Consider the following 19,006-nt stretch of genomic DNA (forward strand, 5'->3'; position numbering starts at 1 on the left):
GACAGAATCGAAAAGACTGCAACTGGATTATGAGATTTAGGGAATACATTGCACTTGTTTTGGTGACGAAACGCCTGCTCTATATATTTCAATATCAACCCAAGTTTTATTAGAAATGTCTATTGGAGAAATTGAGTCATGTGTAATACAACCATCAGGATTGGAACGTGTACATAAACCCAAAATCGTGGTATTCAAACCCACCCAACACAGTGTTTTCATATGCTTCAATTGTGTTTCTAATCATTCTCTTGAAGTAGGAAAACATCGTGAAGAAACCAATCCACATTGGAGCGGCAGAATTAGCTACAAACCTTCAACTCAACCGTCTCTGTACAGTAATAACACAATAATAACATTGTAACATATTGATTATATTTAAAACGATTCGTGTTCGAATATAAGGATTTATGCAATCTATCTGTAAAGATAAGATAGAAAAACTTTGATTCTGAAACAGATTTATCGTAATTAGCTTCCATGTTGATAAGATACAATATATATCAATGACATACGTCAGTAGTTGATTTTAAAGGCTACTACTTTGTTCTATACAAGATTATGTCAGGACTGCGTTGCAATGGATTTTAAAACGGCGTTTATACATTTGACATGAAAACTTTTTTTAATGTCTCAGGACTTTTGGATTTCTGGAGTTTCGAGACTTTTCTAAATAACCGTTTTTGTGTCGTAGATTTTACAATATATCCATTTCCGTTTGTGAAAAGTTGTCTAAATAACAGTCACAGCATAAAAAAAATTTAATCTGACCTTCAATTATGAAGCAAATCTCGAACGTCTATCTGAAATTCTTGGACTATACTTACATAGTTATAAACGGACAAAGATATACATACATACATAAATTGAAATTCAAATATCTTTATTCAACATATTTATAATTGTACTGTATTGAAGATGAAATATGTTAATTCACAAAAAAAAAACACTTGCGTAATTCCTGTTGGCACTTAACATTATAGTCTATTCCAACCGAAGAAGGAATAAAGATAAACAAACCTTTAGATTTATGTACACGACGCGATTTGATTGGTTCGGTTGTATTGCGCACTACTAACAGTTCTTGATTAACATAATAACATACATAAACATAATCAGCCTGTAAATTTCCCACTGCTGGGCTAAGGCCTCTTCTCCGTTTTTGAGGAGAAGATTAGGAGCATATTCTTCCACGTTGCTCCAATGCGGGTTGGTGAATCCACCAATCCAGGTGGCAGAAATGTGTTCGTTGAAATTAGACACATGCAGGTTTCCTCACGATGTTTTCCTTCACCGCCGAGCACGAGATGAATTATAAACACAAATTAAGCACATGAAAGTTCAGTGGTGCCTGCCTGGGTTTGAACCCGGAATCATCGGTTAAGATGCACGCGTTCTAACCACTGGGCCATCTCGGCTCTTTAATATATCTTTATTTATAATACAACACTATTCCACTTTACCGCTTATATCCACTTTAATTTTACACCCAAGTTCCGACAACAGCTTCGTCAACGTTCAAAATGCCATTATTTCGCAAACCAATGAATATCACAGTTTAATCGAGCTCTCGACCAATGATATCGATTTGAGACCAATTACACTGTGGTTCGAATATTATATACGTAACCAGTCCGTATTCTCGTGACCTTGAAAGATTTCTTACAAGATCTTTCTTTCTGAAAAGTAAATTCTTACCTGATCTTGTGTGAGTATGACGTCACCGGGTCGTTTTGGACGGGGACTCGATTCCGGCGTCTCGACGGGAGAGAACCAATTGACCGTCGACTCGCCGTGCGTTGATTGGACACGGTGAGGCCTCTGTGGGCCCAAGAGAGGGGTCCTCTCTGTACTTTGACTAACTGCGAACAAAAGTAGGGGGTTAGATGATTGACGACCTCCGTGGTCGAGTAGTGTGTACACCGGTTTTCATGGGTACGCCACTCCGAGGTCCCGGGTTCGATCCCCGGCCGAGTCGATGTAGAAAAAGTTCATTAGTTTTCTATGTTGTCTTGGGTCTGGGTGTTTGTGGTACCGTCGTTACTTCTGATTTTCCATAACACAAGTGCTTTAGCTACTTACATTGGGATCAGAGTAATGTATGTGATGTCCAATATTTAAAAAATATATATATATATTTAAAACATAGTATTTAAAGTCCATATTCGTATACCACGGAACACAGCCTAGTACAGTACGATCGCTACATAAAAAAAAATACTTCAAATATAGTGTAGACACTTTCATTTCCTCTATCACGTGGAAAAATGCGCTTTAGCGGTTCATTGCGGCTCATTTTATGTAAATTGTACTTAAAAGCCTTGTAATAAGGAGAATTTTGTTTTTTATTAATTGAATTCTTGTAATTGGCACTCTTGTAAGAACGAGAGGGTAGATATGGGCTAAAGAGGGGTGCTCTGGGGTGGAAGGAATCAGCGTCTCAATAAAGCATTTTTTGATATATTTCAAAAAGGTAATTAAACTCACCCATTGTCTCCAAGATCTGCTTGGCTTGCAGCTCTTGCGGGAGGACCCTAAAGTCCAAAAACCATGCTTCACCCCAAGCGATGGTGAAGGAGGTCAGTATGAGGAAGACTTGGTACACTGGCTGTGATGCATTCGGCCACTTTGGACAAAATATATTTATATTTTAATTGTAAAATAAAGGCGCGCCTCCACGTTTTATATCGACGTCCATTAGTATGAGTGACGCTTGTGCTCATAAGATGTCTTAGTGTGCGTAAGACGGCTAAAAGTAACGACAGAAAAACAATACAAATTATATTATATTAGTTAAGTTTATTTCATTACAAAAATAATTAATTATGTTTGATGTTTGTAAATATGTGTCTGTTTTGATGTATTATATACAGGATGACTTTACATCGTCTCGAAAAAAAATATATTTTGTTAGCGAATTATATTAGAGGAATATCGACTTTTACTCGGTAGGGCCTTGTGCAAACCTTACCAAGTCTAGGTAAATACCACCCACTCATCACATACTCTACCACAAAACAGTAATTAACAAATAAACATTACTCGATGAACGTTTTTAAATAGAAACAAATAATACTTACATCGTACACAAATACTTTTCCTATTAAAAAGGCACAAGTTCCGCTTGTTGAGAGCTGAAACAGAATGGCATGACGATAAATATAGATGAATAAGGAAATTAGGATGTGCCATAGATCTGAAAATAGAGGTGCCATTATTTATATTTGTGTTTGAGAAGTTCTTATCTTTCGGTGCAAAATAATAATAATATTTTTATTAATATTAAAATTATTATATTTTTAGTACTGTTGTATTTCTTATTTTTTTAAAGATGTGTATATGTTTATATTTAAATATAGTATGCACCGGCCTGAACCAATTGGATATCTGACTGAGTTCGCGTTATTGACTAGTTCCGTTAAAAATTGTCGTCTAAGAATTTAAATGGGAGGCCGTCGTGAGTCTATACAACTATACATTTGGGAAAATAAATTTGAAGTGAACACTTTATATTTCATTTCCGTATAGTACAATTTTGGTGCTTATATTTATATTTAGTTTTTTAAATGGAAATAATATGAAGGCTGAACTCAATTGGTCGTAAGCCTTCCAATTTTATATTAAAAAAAAAAAAAAAACAATTGACATGTATATAATATATTCAGCCTCACTTACCGCAATAACACTCCAATTATTAATATATACTATGGCATAAAATACTATTAACAATAGAAACCTCAGTACTGCGACTATAACTATGTCGAATAAAGATATTTTAATATCGTAATGGATTATTTCTCTGTTGAATATCTGTATTAACGATTCGCCTTTCATCTGAAAAATAAAATATCGAATAAAAACTCTGTGCAACGTTTTTTTTAATCTACATTTTGACAGCGTTATGACTTTTGACAGTTTAATTTTTTGTATCTAAATTAGGCATGGACGATATCCGATTTTTGTGGCATCGGTTGTGTAACGGATATTTGCATTAAATATCGGTGTTGACATCCGATATCAGATGTCGCCCTGTCTTTGTTTAACTTAACATTGCACGGTTTGTGAGAAAGAGATGAAACGAATGTGATATCGAAATCGGTTTAACATTCGCTTCTTCTCTTTCTCACATATGGGTTACCGTAAAGTTAAAGAGAGATAGGGCGAATATTTCATGAGTTTAATTTTATCGTACTTTGGATGCTTTGACGTATCAGAACGATATTCGTAGTTTTTTAGATGCGGTGAAAACGGTTACCCATCGACATCAAATCGGTTACCGATGACATCCGATTTTAGATTCGTTTCGATATATCGGACATATGCCTAATCTAGATTGAGTGTCGCACTACAAAAGAACTAAAACAAACGACCAACGAGCCGACTTTATTATCTTAGTGTGCGTGACAGCTACACTTGACACTCTCCAAACGTTATACAACTTTACGAATGTGCATGTACTTGGCAACTGTTGGTCGATATTTCGACGCGTTCTCAAGGTCACAGTTGATAATTTATCTTTACTGCTCCTACCATTGAAATAAACATGGATTATCTCATAGTTTCAAGATAACCCAATACATCAACAGTTTTGTTAACTAATTTTTGTAGTCTAATGGCTATATAAGCAGATCCTGAGGTCTTGGGTTTAAGTCCATCTTAATATTCCAATCATGAAACATAATTGCAGTATGATTTTACAGTATTGTGAATTGACCATTTTCTGAATATCTTTGTAAAGCAGATGTTATAATCTTTACATAGTATAAAACAAAGTCGCTTTCCGACATCTAAACGCTTAGATCTTTTAAACTACGCAAAGGATTTTAACGCAGTTTTCATCAATGAACAGAGTGATTCAAGGGGAAGGTTTATGTGTATAATACAGGCATTTTATAGTAGAGAAAAGCCGAGAATTTCTTCCCTAACCGGAAAAAACAAGAATTTTTCTTTAATTATGTTTGTTCTTCAATTTAACAGTTATATATAGATCCTTATAATACCCGTGTGTAGCCGGGTGGGGTAGTTATAGGACCGGATTTGGAGGTCTGGAGGCCACAAAGGAGTGGAGGCCCTGCGCAATTATTATTTTACAAATGAATTTGAACAATTTCATTTCTATCAGTAAAATTTGCCAATAATTTATTTACTGTTTGTAATCAGTGTCTTGTAAAACAGTATTTAGTAATATTGTTATAATTTGCTTTCTCCAAATAACTAAACGTTAAAATTCTCAACTCGTCCGAACCTCTATTGTACCCAGGGTTGCCCTCCCCTAAATCCGGCCCAGGTAGTTATTGTAAAGTATATCGATGTTGGCAAAATCACTCACCATGACGCATATCAACCACATCAGGCTCGTGAACAGTATGTCGAAGGTTACGAATAAACAAAAGAATCTGCGTACAGAAGACATCTTCCCGGGCGGCATGTAACCCGCCACCAGGTCCTCAGACATCAGGTTTACGGACTGAGAATGAGCTGAAATACATACAACACAAATACCATTAATATTATTGATAATTTAATGTATTTTTTTATCTGTAATTGTTTCTATAACGTATTGTTTAATTCGCTGAAAATCATTGGTCTGTGACTCTGCTTCACTGATCTTTCTTTTTCCCAGACAATATTAAATGTATAATTTAAATTGTGATTATTTGTGTAGTTCTGTAATGTGTGGCATTTAAAGCACAATTGGTGATAAGTGGTCACCCACAAAATTGGAGCCAAGAAATATTAACATACATCGCCAACGCGCAACCAACGTTGGAAGCTAAGCTGTTATGTCCAAATTAAATCAGGCATGTGTTTTTAAGTCACAGGCGGACTTGCAAAAAGATAACCTGCTGGTCAATGGTCACCACTACGCATAGAGATTGCTAAAACAAATTAACAGCCTGTAAGTGTCCCACTGTAAGGTCTCCTCTCCCTATGTAGGGATAATTTGGAGCTTATTCTACCACGCTACTTCAATTCGGCCTGGTGGATTCACATGTGGCATAATTTCATTGAAATTAAAGACAAATTTTACACGCGATGTTTTTCTTCACCGAGCACGAGATGAGTTACAAAGATATGAAGATTCTGTGGTACTTGCCAGGGTTTGAACCCGTGCCTCTTGGAACTAAGATGTTACGTCTCTTGCCTGTACTAACCACTGGCTCTAACCGAAACAATAGTACTACTTACTAATGGTATTGTTAATATATCAATAACGTACTTGTATGTCTATATGGTGGACTTGAAACACTACACAGAATCGATTCAGCCGCTTCCCTGATGTGATAGTCAGCCATATTTGTGTCTGAAACAATGAATGAATCTATACTAATATCTGTCTGTCTCGTCACGACCAAACGACTGAACCAAATTTGATGGAATTTGGTACGAAGCAACCTTGAACTCCGAGGAGACATAGGTTACTTTTATATGCTTAATACTTGTCGATCACCGAACGAATCCGTGGGCGACTATTTCTTTGTTAAATTATTTTTAATATTAATGACATTCATTAAGATCATTGTGATAATTTGCTCAATTAATCTTATATATTTATGGCGTAAGCCGATTTTTGTCCCAGTGATTATGGGACGATAGCTGCACATAAAAGATTGGTTATGGTCTTATTTTGAAGAGCTTCAGCCGTAGATGTGCAGAAAATTAAAAATGATTTTCAAACTCAAACTCCTTTATTCAATATAGAAGCATTACACTTACTTATTGATAGTCAAATTAAACACTGTCACCCGGTTTGGATAAGGAAACACCCTGACTTGAGAAGAACCGGCGAAAGAAACTCAGCGGGTCTTTTTTTGGCAAACTAATTAAATACATATATTGAATATGAATTCTTGATTGCAATTTACTAAATTGTTACGATTTACGATTAATTTTAGAGAGCGGAGAAAAGTTACTGGCCCTGTAGATAACGGTGCAATGGCTGTATTAAAAATATATAAAAAAAAAAACAAATTAAAAACGTCAGTTTACAATCACATCAAAACAAAATCTATCATAGGTTTAGAAATTTGTAAAAATCTTGTTGGATAAACGCGATGTTGCGCGTGCAACCTACACCAGAAAAATACGCAATTCATTTTTACCAATTGAACAATGAAAAAATGCTTATCTTAGATGGCATGCCAGGGTGACAAATAACTTCCTAGAAAAGTAAGAATCTATTTATTATGGTCATAAAACACCTGGTGATTGAAAACAAAGGATTTGGTTTTTTTGCGTTGTTATCGGTCAATGTTGGTCACTTGTGTACAGGACTCTAACGAGTAAACAAGCTTTTATTTCTAACACAGTGATTAAATTGACGCGTAATTTACTTAAAAATGCCGAAAAAAAGTAAAATTCGTTTGGAAAATCGAGTAAAAATACAACTTTTCCATGAACAAGGGAAGTCGCAAATACAAATTGCTAAGTTAGTGAAATGTTCGCGTTGCGCCGTGCCATTTGCCATCAAACGGTTTGCTGAGACTGGCAGTCACGCCAATAAACCAAGAACAGGCAGAAAACGTGGGACTTAGAAGCGCGAGGATAAAAAAATAATACGCGAATCTATGAAAGATCGAAAGAAAACATCATCAGAGCTTGCTGCTAGTTTGTCAAGAAGAGGCTGGAAAGCGAATAAGTGTTCGGACCACCACAAGACTTCAAGAAGTGGGCTTAAAAGGATGCAAAACCAGGATGAAGTCCTGGCTTTCAGAAGCTAACAAAAGAAAGCGGCTTGAATGGGCTCTACGGCATCAACATTTTACTGAGTAAGATTGGGCGAATGTGGTGTGGTCTGACTAATCTAACTTTGAGGTACATAAGTAAATTTTACTGTTTTTGTTATTAATAATCTTAGACAGTTATTTTTTTTAACTAAAATAATAAAAGTTAAGACAGTTTAAAAAAGTTTGTTTTCTTTTTTCAACCGATATTTGGAACACCAGGTGTGACCTTCGTGAGGCGACGTGTAGGCAAGAATACCATCCTGATTGCGTTTTACCGACATTAAAGCAGGGAGGGGGCAGCGTAATGATCTGGGACTGCAAGCCTGCTCAAGGAGTTGGCGAAATGTTTGTTTGTGAAGGTCGTATGGATAGCGAAAAGTACATAAAATTGCTTCAAACTGCACTTATGCCTTAGCTAACGAGTATCTTCGGCGGTACCAACTTGGACGGAGTCATATTCCAGCAAGATAATGCACCTCGTCGTTAGTCAGCGACTACAATTCGTTGGTTTACTGAAAACAACACTGTCTTGTTGGATTGGCCAGCGTAGTTCCCAGATTTGAACGCAATTGAACATCTTTGGAGCATTTTGAAGCGCAAGATTAAAGAGCATAGTATCACATAGAAAACGGCATTCAAAAATGCGTTAATAAAAGAATGGCATACCATTACAAGGGAGGATTGTTCTAAGCTGGTACGCAGCATGCCAGCTAGAATTACTGCAATTAAATCCAAAGGTGGACCGACTAGATTTTAAGTTAGTTAAATGTAGTGTGCCTAATACTTTTGGCGGAGGCTGTATATTATAATTGAATAAATAAATAGTATGTTATGTACCTATATATATGGGATACATACATACTGCCTTGTAGTATTGAGTAAAAGTAATAGTGTAAAGAGTTGATATAGAGCCATAGATTCCGAGATTCTAAATTCAAACACCAGATCAGGCCAAGAATAAGTTATTAAAGATGATAATTTTCAGTAGCCCCTTGATGCTGGAAGTGTGTTAGCACCTGTGCCTCAGAAAGCATGTAAAGATGTTGGTCCTGCGATTGGACTCTTCCCATTCATGTTAGACTGACTCATATCAGATTGGTTACCACATTGGATGATGAGAGTGGGACAATAGAGGAAGGTCAAGTATTTGCCGTTCAGTCCCATTAAACATTTGAAGCACAAAAACCACATTTAAATTTATGAATAAATATTTACATTATATTATGAATATAATTTATTTTCACCAAGTATTATAATTGTTTTTGGTCTGGTACTTTGAGTTTTATAAATTAAACCAATGAGGCATAGCTGACTGGCGGACTGATAATATTGTATTTTAAAATCCTAATATGTATACTATGTGCGTACATTATTACACGTAGTTGTAATATTAACCTATTTAAACAGTAGACGGCACAAAAACATGTTTTATCTACACTAACATAATCAAGGCCAGTAAAATTGTAAACCTAGAGAACAAATTGACACAGATTGTATTAATATTTTATTTGAAATTTATAATTTGTTCCTTGGTCTTATTTGCATTTTATAAAAAAAAAAATATACATAGACATCTCAGAAGGAAAAACTGTTTGATTTTTTTACCTCAAATGTTGCTCAAGAAATGTAGCAATCAAAGTTAACCTTGAGACTGTTTCTAAAGAGCCAACATGTTCACATACAATTTATTTCAACATTTTCCGACCCTACCTTTACTTAATTAAAAATATATATATATTTATATATATTACTATACTTTAAATTATATATTAATTATATAGTAAATTGGTCTACTCTACACATAACAAATAATTATGCCCATAAAAAATGACTCAAAAAACATATAAACAATACAAATTCAACATGCTGTCTACAATGGGATACCATTATTATACCTTGTAAAAATCAATATTCTATTATAGGTGTTACAATTATGTCTCTTGAGAGATAGGCTTAACTAAAATACCATTGACTTAATTCAATGGAAATAAAAACAATCCCATTTCTTCCATTAGTTTAAATGTTAGTAAGAAATAGCACATAAACATATACTTGGAGAGCTTTGTGCAAGTTCGTCCAGGTAAGTGGCTACTTATCTTCTATCTATCTAGTTATCTATATACTTGGTATCACTGTCAGTAGAATATATCATATGAGGCTTCTTATGATATATTCTACTCATTAGTATTCTTGTCTTCTGGTTTGTAGGACGAGTGAGTCAATATAACTAAAGGCATAAGGGAATTTTACGATGTATTGTTGATATAAGGGGTGGTTAATAAGGCATATAGAGCATGTCTGTGGATGGTGGTAACCACATATTATCAAGTGGGGTGGGTATGTGCCAGTCAGCCTACCCATTTTAAATTAGAAAAAAGAAATTATTGATGGTATTCATGCAGACATTTTTAGGAAAACCCATATTTTATTTGTCATGATACTTTTGATATATTTGAATAATGATACAGCATATGAGGGAAAATTATTGTGACATAATTATGTATAACGATTAGTGTAAAAATGTTTAAAAAAAGTACAAACTCAAAATAAATAATACTGTTATTTTTAATATTATAAACTATTAGGACCACAAAAGTCAAGGCTGCCTCAGCATACCAGGGTCATCGTAAAACATATTAAATCAAAATAATTATTATATTCATAAAAGTTTCATCGTAAACCCATAGTCAATCACGACAAATAACAGTATTATTTAAATACACTATTCTAAATTACGAAATGTCAAAAAGTTTGTCAACTTTTTTTTTAATAAGCTAAGTGCAAAGGCCAGATTCAAATTAATTTATAGCATTTGAATTAGGAACAAAGGCTTACTTACTTGTTGTCGTCTATCTAATGCCTAAATAGTGTAGAAATGCATGTTTATCTTAATAAAATGCGTCTCGGTGGGATTAAGTTGTTTTTAATAACATCTGTTTACACTTTTCGTGTTACTGAGAATTGTTATGAAATGAATTACTTCCCGATTGTTATTAAATAATCTAAAAACAATGATTGTACTTGAAATACTTATAGCTAAATGACATTGACATATTGACAAATTGGTGATTGCGTTGGTGTTGCTAGCTAGAAGTAATTCCCGGTTTACAGAGTTAGGAATATTTTGGTTCTTATTGGCAAAAAATAATGTGATTGTTACACAAAATACGTATATCTATGAGGTAAGAGATTTGCGGTAAGTATGAATATTTTTTATTGGTCTTTATACCACATTATACCTACTGTGGCTTAAAAACTTTTTTTTGTTTGTATTTATTCAATGAATCAAATTGGAATCCAACAGGTATAAATTCATTATAAAATCTATTTAAATGAGATTAAATTATATCATATTAAATAAAACAATATAGGATTATTACAAGATAGAATTTATTAGTTCAACAACATGTCCACTATAACATATAAAATAATGACTAAACTTTTCGAATTCAATACGAGCTTATTATTTATATAACTAAGCATCTAAATATTTTGTACCAAAAGAGGCCCAAGCTTATCTCTTGCATTAAGTATAATTCATTATTAAATTAAACTATTTGTGTAAATGATCTTTAAGTAGCATAAATGTTAATTTCAGAAAATAACTCCAGCTAAAATAGCGCCATTTTGGTTATTTATGAAATCTTTAAAACTACAGATTACGTCTGATCCTTCGGGAGAAGACGTTTAGGAAACACATATTATTTTTTATCTCTAAATAACCGCTAATATAATTTATTTTGCATTTTAAAGTCTTAAACTATTATTTTTTTCACAACTCTCTTGATATTACAATTTATATAACTTTTAGTTTAATAAAAGGAATAGCTTAAAAACTTTTTGGTCTCATGCGTTAGAATACTCATAAATTACATACAGTAATTTGATCATGTACACAGATTAAAAATAGTCTACATTATACAATTAAATTTATAAATAAAAACATAGGTACCAAAATTAATAATATCAGCTGTTTTTATTTTCTTTGTTATCAAACAAAGATATGTACTTATCTTTTAAAAGTAATTAAAATAATAAAATAGATATACAATATGAATTATACATATTCTTAAAAATTTATTTTACGTCTATTTGCGTACATTATTTGCCATTTGTATTAAAAACCTTTGGAGAATACTAACTTTAAATTACTTATTTGTATCTATTACATTTATATATTAAAATATAATTCATGTTTAAAACACATATATTTTGATAAGAGAACAATCTTTATTTACATAATATTAAATAAATATAAACATGCCGGAAATACCGATGAAATTAAGCATCTATAAATATAAATTATTATAAGAGTATTCGCGAGATAGAAGTAATCTTAGCCTTAAAAAAAACTTACATTAATATAATTTATAATTTTTAACCAAGTCTTTCTAAATACAGAATTTAAAATGTACGTTTAAAAAGAGTTTAATAATATATCACAAGAGAACCTCATTTACTGACTAACCTAACCTAACCTAACGCCATCTGTTTTCGCGAAGTTAAACATATATTTTACAAACAGATTCACATAATTTCTATTGGTAGAACAGAAACTGACCAGTGGCTATTTCCGGAACTAACGCATGACTAAAATATCAATATGATTTGAAAATTAGCTGTAGTTATATAAAAAATAAAAAAAATATCAAAAACATTTAGACATTTTACATTTCTAAATACAAATAAATTTAAATTAGGTACACTAAATTCTATACAAGTTATTGAATACTTTTTATAAATAACTAGTATTTAAATTGTTATGAATTTATTTTAAACATACTTATAATATTTAATAATATTTTTTTAACATATAGTTACATATATATTTATTTATCATGAGTTAGTTTTGTGATTTTTCGTGAGGATACTAACATAGACCTGGGTAAAAGTAAAGTAACAGACGTTCAATGTTTTACGACTGGAAAAAGCCTACTTCACTAAGTTATTCATTGTGGGCTGAAACACGTGGACGATTCTCATCCGCCACGAGCCGGTACGAGATAAATATTACAAATACAAATTAAGCATACTAAAATAATTGTACTTGCCTGGACTTGAACTCAGAATCATCATTCAAGATTCATGTCTTGTAACTTTGGGCCATAGCGGCTTTATAGATCTATCTATTTAGTAAAACGTTTACGAATAAATAATTTTACTTAGGTAATTTACAGTCAATTCAAATATTTATTCTTAACTATAAAGAAAAAACACAAAATAAATATATTTACAAGTACATTTCTTATGAATACAGTAGTCCAACTGATTCGAACTAAACGGACCGAATCCGCTTGGAACACCGAAAGTTTAACGGGCTTTGACGTAAATGCACACATATAAAAACATTTCCTTTTTTCATGTGTCATTTCAAGTGGTCGGGCAAGTAATGGTACCATCGTGGTGAATAACAATACTAAGTATTGTTATATTAAAATAGAATATCGAATTTTATATATAATAATATTAAATAAATTACAAATTTGTGTACATTGGCCTAAGATTTCGACTACGAATCTTTCAATATTACAGTCATATCATATTTAAAAAAAACTAAAAATGATTAAACAGTATACTACGTCCTTTCTGGATTGAGAAGAAGCTGGACTACAGTAGTCTAAAACTAAAAATACAAAAATAACTATGGTACAACTAACGCCATCTATTATCATCAATTATAACTAATACCATCTAGCTGTTCCGACCCTGTTGTCCGGTGGGTCTCTCGCGCAGCAGTAAGATACCAAAATACCGACGGTAGCCAGACATAAGGATATTACACTGACGCTGCAAACGGCACCTGAAGTGATATCGTTAAGCGCGGTCCCGGGCTTCGGTTGGATGGACAGCAGGATGAGGAGACCGAATGCGCTCAGCAAGGAAAATGACGAGAGAACGATGTAACCTATAACAAAGAAAATCAATTAAAAAAAAATGAACTTGTGTAATTATACTTGTGACAGATTATTTCAATAACGATTTTAAAAAAAAATACATTTTGTCAAAAGACTTCCTGCCGTGCCGTTAATTGCTTAAATGCTCCCATGAAAAACTTAAGCATTTGTGATTGGAAACTCAAACGTAATATCTTTTGTTTTAATTCGCAAAGTTATGCAAGACAATATATTAAACAATCTGGAAACACAAGATTACTAAATTATAGACATTTTGTATCCAATTATACTCAAGGCATTTTCATACTAACTGCTGTCTCAGGAAACGATTAAATCGAACATTCATGAAAGATATGACAAAAAATTATAACTCGAAAATTACAAAAATCGCACAGAAGGATGTTTCGGATACGCCTCTAGTTCGGTTTGACAATATTTTTTAGGACAGATTAGGACAGCAGCGTTTCGTTTTCTCACGCTTTGAATTAAGACATTGACAAGAGTGATATTCATATAATTATTCGTATTTATATATTATAGGTCGTTTTAAAAACTGAGTTTCAATTTCTAATTTAGTCTATAGTGCACAATAAAGAAGAGCTATTGGCAAATCGCATAGAATATGTAAATTTAAGGTAACTTAACTCATGCAAATTAAATATATTTTATAGGATATAACAGAGGATCTTGTAAAGATCTTATCATCGGATACAATAGTATAAGATTATACCTGATATGTAATTTCTATTCGGCAATAGTTGATGTCGCCTAGACCTTAATCCCAAGAGACCTAGTAAGAAGCACGTGAATCCAGACAGCACGCAAAAGTCCAAGTAATAACGACGTCCCATCTGTAATGAAAATTTTTAAAAATATTGAATGTAACTGAAAAGATGAATGATAATTTCACCACGATGCTTTAAAGTCGTTTTTTTTTTAGTTTCAATGTGACAGATTTTAAACAAACGAAAGCTCCTTTTGTTTTATAATCTGTGACTGTACCGTACAGTAAAATTTGATAGATGAAGTATAAGTAATGAAGATACAATTATAGATTTAGAGTAGGCTAGATACAATTCGTCCGACCAAGCGTAAACGATATTCTGTGCATTAACGAAGCGCTACTTTAGTCTGTAATAACTTTTCAAGGGTAGTAAGTCGAGTCATCGAAGGTATTACCTACCAACGGTAAGGAATTTTTTACTCAAACAGTTGTAAATAATTTTAAAATATTTATTATGATGTTCAACTGTGACATCTTACGTGTAAAAAACCTGATACGGGCGGTATTCAGCATACATGAACTCTGTTACTACAATAAAGCTGTACTAGATCTTCGATTAGCGTTTCAGTTGTACGACACTTACACTATACATCATATAGAAACTCAGTCCGGATGTTAGTCCGCCGCATAAAGTTAATATTAAAGCAGCAATGGTGAGCGAAGTAGTCGGTCCGGTCGCGCTTTTTATACTTGAAAATGATTTGTACGTATCTTCCGAATAAACTGACGGCGACTGTGGCGCCACCCTGTAATGAAAAGTTGTAATTATTGTTTTTTTCTTTTTCAGAAGTAGGCACAAGGTTTGTTAACAATCAAACTATAGAAGTTACAAAAATAACATCAAAATACAGTCATCCAGAAACAATAATAATTGTTGAAATTTGATATAAATAATGTTATTTGATATAAATAATAATGAATATTATAAAAAAATTGTAACATAACGAATTTCATGCCTTATGAAAATTAATTTCTTAGTGGTGGTAAAAATGTAAATAAATAAATTTAATAGCACATATACGTAACTTTTTAAAATAGTATTTAGATAGGAATTGCAGTATATAAAATATACTTTGAAAAAATAATAATACAAAAAGATATGCCCCGGGTGAGGATCGAACTCACGACCTTAAGATTATGAGACTTACGCGCTGCCTACTGCGCTACCGAGGCTGATGACGAAATAAGCGAATTTATGTAATAGTATACAACATTTAGGATATTTTTATCTATAAAGTATGTGATGCACCGACTTAACTGACCGACGATGTATTCTATGAAATAATTAAAACAAACTTACGATAATACCTTACTTTTATGCGTGATATTATATCGTTTAAATGATATTATTGTTATAGTTAATGTTGCTTAACAATAATATTTACGCTTTATAATATTTCATAATAGTTTTCAATGGTGAGTTTCGAATTTGTTACTATAGAAAAGCACTACTAGTACTTTAATAAAATTTGAAAGAAGAATTCGAACTCAAGAATATCGATGTAACCACGTAGTTTAAAACCGAATTATCAAATGCTAATCTATATTTAAATTATATTCTGCTATATTAATATTTTTGATTTTTTTACATTAATCATGTGAAAACTACTAAAAGTATTGGTATGAGACAATGACAGATCGACACGATCAACTACAAATACACAACGATCAAATAAACAAACAAACTCTTCAGCTTTAGAATATTAGTACAGATTAAATAAATATATATAAATGTATACAGGACCGGATTTAGACGTCTGGAGGCCCGGGGACCACAAAGGAGCCCCTTAATTATTATTTTACAAATTAATTTGAACAATTTCATTTCAATCAGTAAAATTTGCCAATAATTTATTTACTGTTTGTATCAGTGTCTTTTAATACAGTAATTAGTAATATTATTATAAATTAACTATATCTAAACATATATTACTTCAAAATTTTTAACTAGTCGGAACCTCTATTGTTGGTGCTCCTCTCTTGTGGAGGCCCAAGGGCAGTTGCCCCGGTTGCCCTCCCCTAAATCCGGCCCTGTACGTATAATCCTCGCTTATGTTCTAAAATATGATTATTATGTAAAATATATAATTATAGTTCAAAGTGGTTAAACAGAGGTCGCTCTGTTAGTGATACGATCCGAGGTCAGTTTTTTATTCCCTCCATTTAGAGTAAATTGTGGTCTTGTATAAATAGAAAAGGTAGAATTATCATTAAGTTGGTATCGTGTAGGGACATGTCATAATCATTTCATAATATAATTTATTATCGTTTTTAATGTAGTCAAGTTTCGGGAGCTTCAATTAAACTTTTTAAAAATTATTAAATTTTATTTAAAAATTAAATCGAATTTTAAAAAAGGAATTAAAACTTAATTATAAAATGAATACATGTGACAGAATCGGATGCCAATCATGTAATGATTTGTTACGCTTAAAACTACTTATACAATGTTAAATTTAAGGAATCAGCAAGTTATCGGAATCTCACGGAAGGTTTGGTTCCCGGAGATTCCTTAGTTGGCAGAAACGGTGTACAGTGTACAGCTTGAGTTAGTTTTCAAAATTGCGATAAGTTATTATACAATTAGTGAGTTTATGGTTGATAGGAAATAAAGAAATAACGATGGCTTCGTAGCTATTTCTTTTGTGATACTGAATATATTTAATAATAAATAAAAGTATATATTTAATAATAATCACAAATTGACAAAAAAAATCGTCTAATTTCTTTCGTCGGTTCTTAGTACATAGTATTGTGATGGTAGTATTTAATTTGACTTTAATTTTGAAGTCAACTAAAAATTTGTTCAGCAGTGCGATTCTGTAAGAGTTCACTTCGTATCTCGCTCGTCAAATGTTGACAACCGACTTACAGCACGCAATTTTTCAAAGCCGATTCTGCCATTTCAAGTTTTTGTTTTGCGGTGAGTTTCGAGTATCTTACCGAATAGCTCTACAGAAATCGATCCTAATTCCTATGTTATTAATATTGTATTCAATAAAATAATTATTTAATAATGTTATGAATATTACTTAATAGTGAAATTTGTCTTAATTATATTTGTCAGTATACTAGAAGGCAGGACCGGATTGAGGGGAGGGCAATCGAGGCAACTGGCCTTGGGCTTTCACATGAGAGGGGCCCGCCAAACAGAGAATCCGACGAGTTAACAAGTATCAGAACATACTCAAATTATAAAAATGTTATTAATTACTGTTTTAAAAGTTACCGATGTAAGTAAGTATATTATAGCTTACTGATTGAAATTAAAATATTCAAATCAATTTATAATATAATTTTATCAGAATCTCCACGCCTCTTTTGGTTTAGGGCCTCCACTCCTTTGCGGCCCCACGGCCTCCAGATCTTTAAATCCGACTCTGACGTAAGGCCATGTTAGAGTAGAGTCAATGCTGGAAGACTTTTAAGATCAGTATTTAGTGTAAATAGTTACTGAACAAGACAATATATTACTTACCTTGGTATTATAACTGCGGTGTTTTTATCCCTTTTCTGAGTATCAATTCTTCTGTCACTCTTGTTTCTTACGTCCCTTCTGTCAAGATCAAAGCTACGTTCCCGCTTGAAACTGGTAACGAAAACGTCTCTGTCTGGTAAACTGTCTCTATCTGGTAAGCCATAATTCAGCTTCTGTAGCGCCTTTGGTGATATCGGTGATGTTGCAGCTCGTGTCAGAGTCAAATTGGCACAGGATTTCGATGGAGTGACCTGTGTCGGTGTACTGGATATCATCTTCATAGGCGTCCCTGGGTATCTGGAAATATCTGATTTGTTCGGCGTTATCCTAACCGATGGTTGGCTAGCGTAACTTTTCAGCTTCCTTGGCGTCGATAGCAGTTCGTGTAGCTTCTGTGTCGCGATGAGACTGCTCTTCGACATAATCGGTGACGTCGCTGTGAACGTCACGTTCTTCCTTTCTTCGTCGTCGGATGGAACGATGGCATATCTAAGCGTTTTACCGTTTACAGTCTTCACGATTTCCGTTGGTATTTCCTTCATTTCGTTTTCGTCTGGACCGTCGACGTTGTATTCTTCGACGTCACATTCCTCGGCTTCGACGATTCTCTTCTTCGTCGGAGAATAGTCCACACTATCATCCATGTCAATTACTTCATACCTATGCCTCATTCTTTCTTCTATATTATCACTTCTGTCATGTCTACTCTGTCTAAACTGGGCCATTTCTAAATCTTCGCTTCTTGTCCGACATCGTACGATGGAGCGAGACGGCTTGACGATCAGCGACGTCTGTCTTTGATATTGTCTTTGGTATTTGGGCGGTTTTGGCGGTAATTCCGGTGGCTCGTCTCGTCTATTTGGTATTCTTAGAGGATTATCGGATATGTCCGTCCGCATGATCCTGTTGCACTCGATTTTTCTCGGCGAATTCCCGCCAAGCGGTGGCATCCTTCGGTCCGGCGATACGACCTTTGTTAAACATGATTTTTTAGCGAAAATCACTTCACTCTGTGAGCAGAAAGCGGGATTAGAGTAATATTTGTACACAATCTTAGGCGATTCCATGTTTAAGCGTAATGGTTCCCCGAGGGTCAAGTTCTGTTAGACCATAGTTCCTATAG

The 19,006-nt window shown here is 33.4% G+C and overlaps 2 protein-coding genes and 1 non-coding gene across 3 annotated transcripts in view; all 3 read right to left on the reverse strand.

Annotated features, from left to right (window-relative positions):
• The window catches only part of LOC113391802 (steroidogenic acute regulatory protein-like), a 34,379-nt gene extending 23,617 nt beyond the window's left edge, over positions 1–10,762 (reverse strand). The window contains exons 1-7 of the mRNA XM_026627885.2: positions 10,567–10,762; positions 6,221–6,304; positions 5,330–5,478; positions 3,676–3,834; positions 3,081–3,134; positions 2,488–2,626; positions 1,699–1,862 (exon numbers count right to left, since the gene is read on the reverse strand). Of these exons, the coding sequence (XP_026483670.1) occupies positions 1,699–1,862; positions 2,488–2,626; positions 3,081–3,134; positions 3,676–3,834; positions 5,330–5,478; positions 6,221–6,296 (741 nt within the window). The 5' untranslated portion in view covers positions 6,297–6,304; positions 10,567–10,762. The remainder of the gene's footprint in view (positions 1–1,698; positions 1,863–2,487; positions 2,627–3,080; positions 3,135–3,675; positions 3,835–5,329; positions 5,479–6,220; positions 6,305–10,566) is intronic.
• Positions 10,763–13,318: 2,556 nt separating this feature from the next.
• On the reverse strand, positions 13,319–19,006 carry Spdo (sanpodo). The gene is made up of 4 exons (XM_026627925.2): positions 17,884–19,006; positions 14,989–15,151; positions 14,352–14,472; positions 13,319–13,632 (listed from the first exon to the last, which is right to left on the reverse strand). The coding sequence occupies exons 1-4, from the start codon at positions 18,948–18,950 to the stop codon at positions 13,409–13,411; spliced, it is 1,575 nt and encodes a 524-aa protein (XP_026483710.2). The 5' UTR covers positions 18,951–19,006; the 3' UTR covers positions 13,319–13,408.
• Positions 15,506–15,578, reverse strand: Trnam-cau (transfer RNA methionine (anticodon CAU)). Its single transcript has one exon. It is a non-coding gene; the product is annotated as a tRNA-Met (tRNA).

Source organism: Vanessa tameamea, chromosome 28, assembly GCF_037043105.1.
Source record: "Vanessa tameamea isolate UH-Manoa-2023 chromosome 28, ilVanTame1 primary haplotype, whole genome shotgun sequence".
In the NCBI taxonomy this organism is placed as follows: Eukaryota; Metazoa; Arthropoda; class Insecta; order Lepidoptera; family Nymphalidae; genus Vanessa; species Vanessa tameamea.

What these genes read in the sequence shown, in the direction of transcription:
- Spdo (XM_026627925.2), bottom strand. Translation starts at nt 18,950, where the DNA reads ATGGAATCGCCTAAGATTGTGTACAAATATTACTCTAATCCCGCTTTC. An exon ending in ACCGCAGTTATAATACCAAG is followed by an intron (nt 15,152 to 17,883) that starts GTAAGTAATATA and finishes TTTTCATTACAG; the next exon opens with GGTGGCGCCACAGTCGCCGT. An exon ending in GTTTCTATATGATGTATAGT is followed by an intron (nt 14,473 to 14,988) that starts GTAAGTGTCGTA and finishes TTTTCATTACAG; the next exon opens with ATGGGACGTCGTTATTACTT.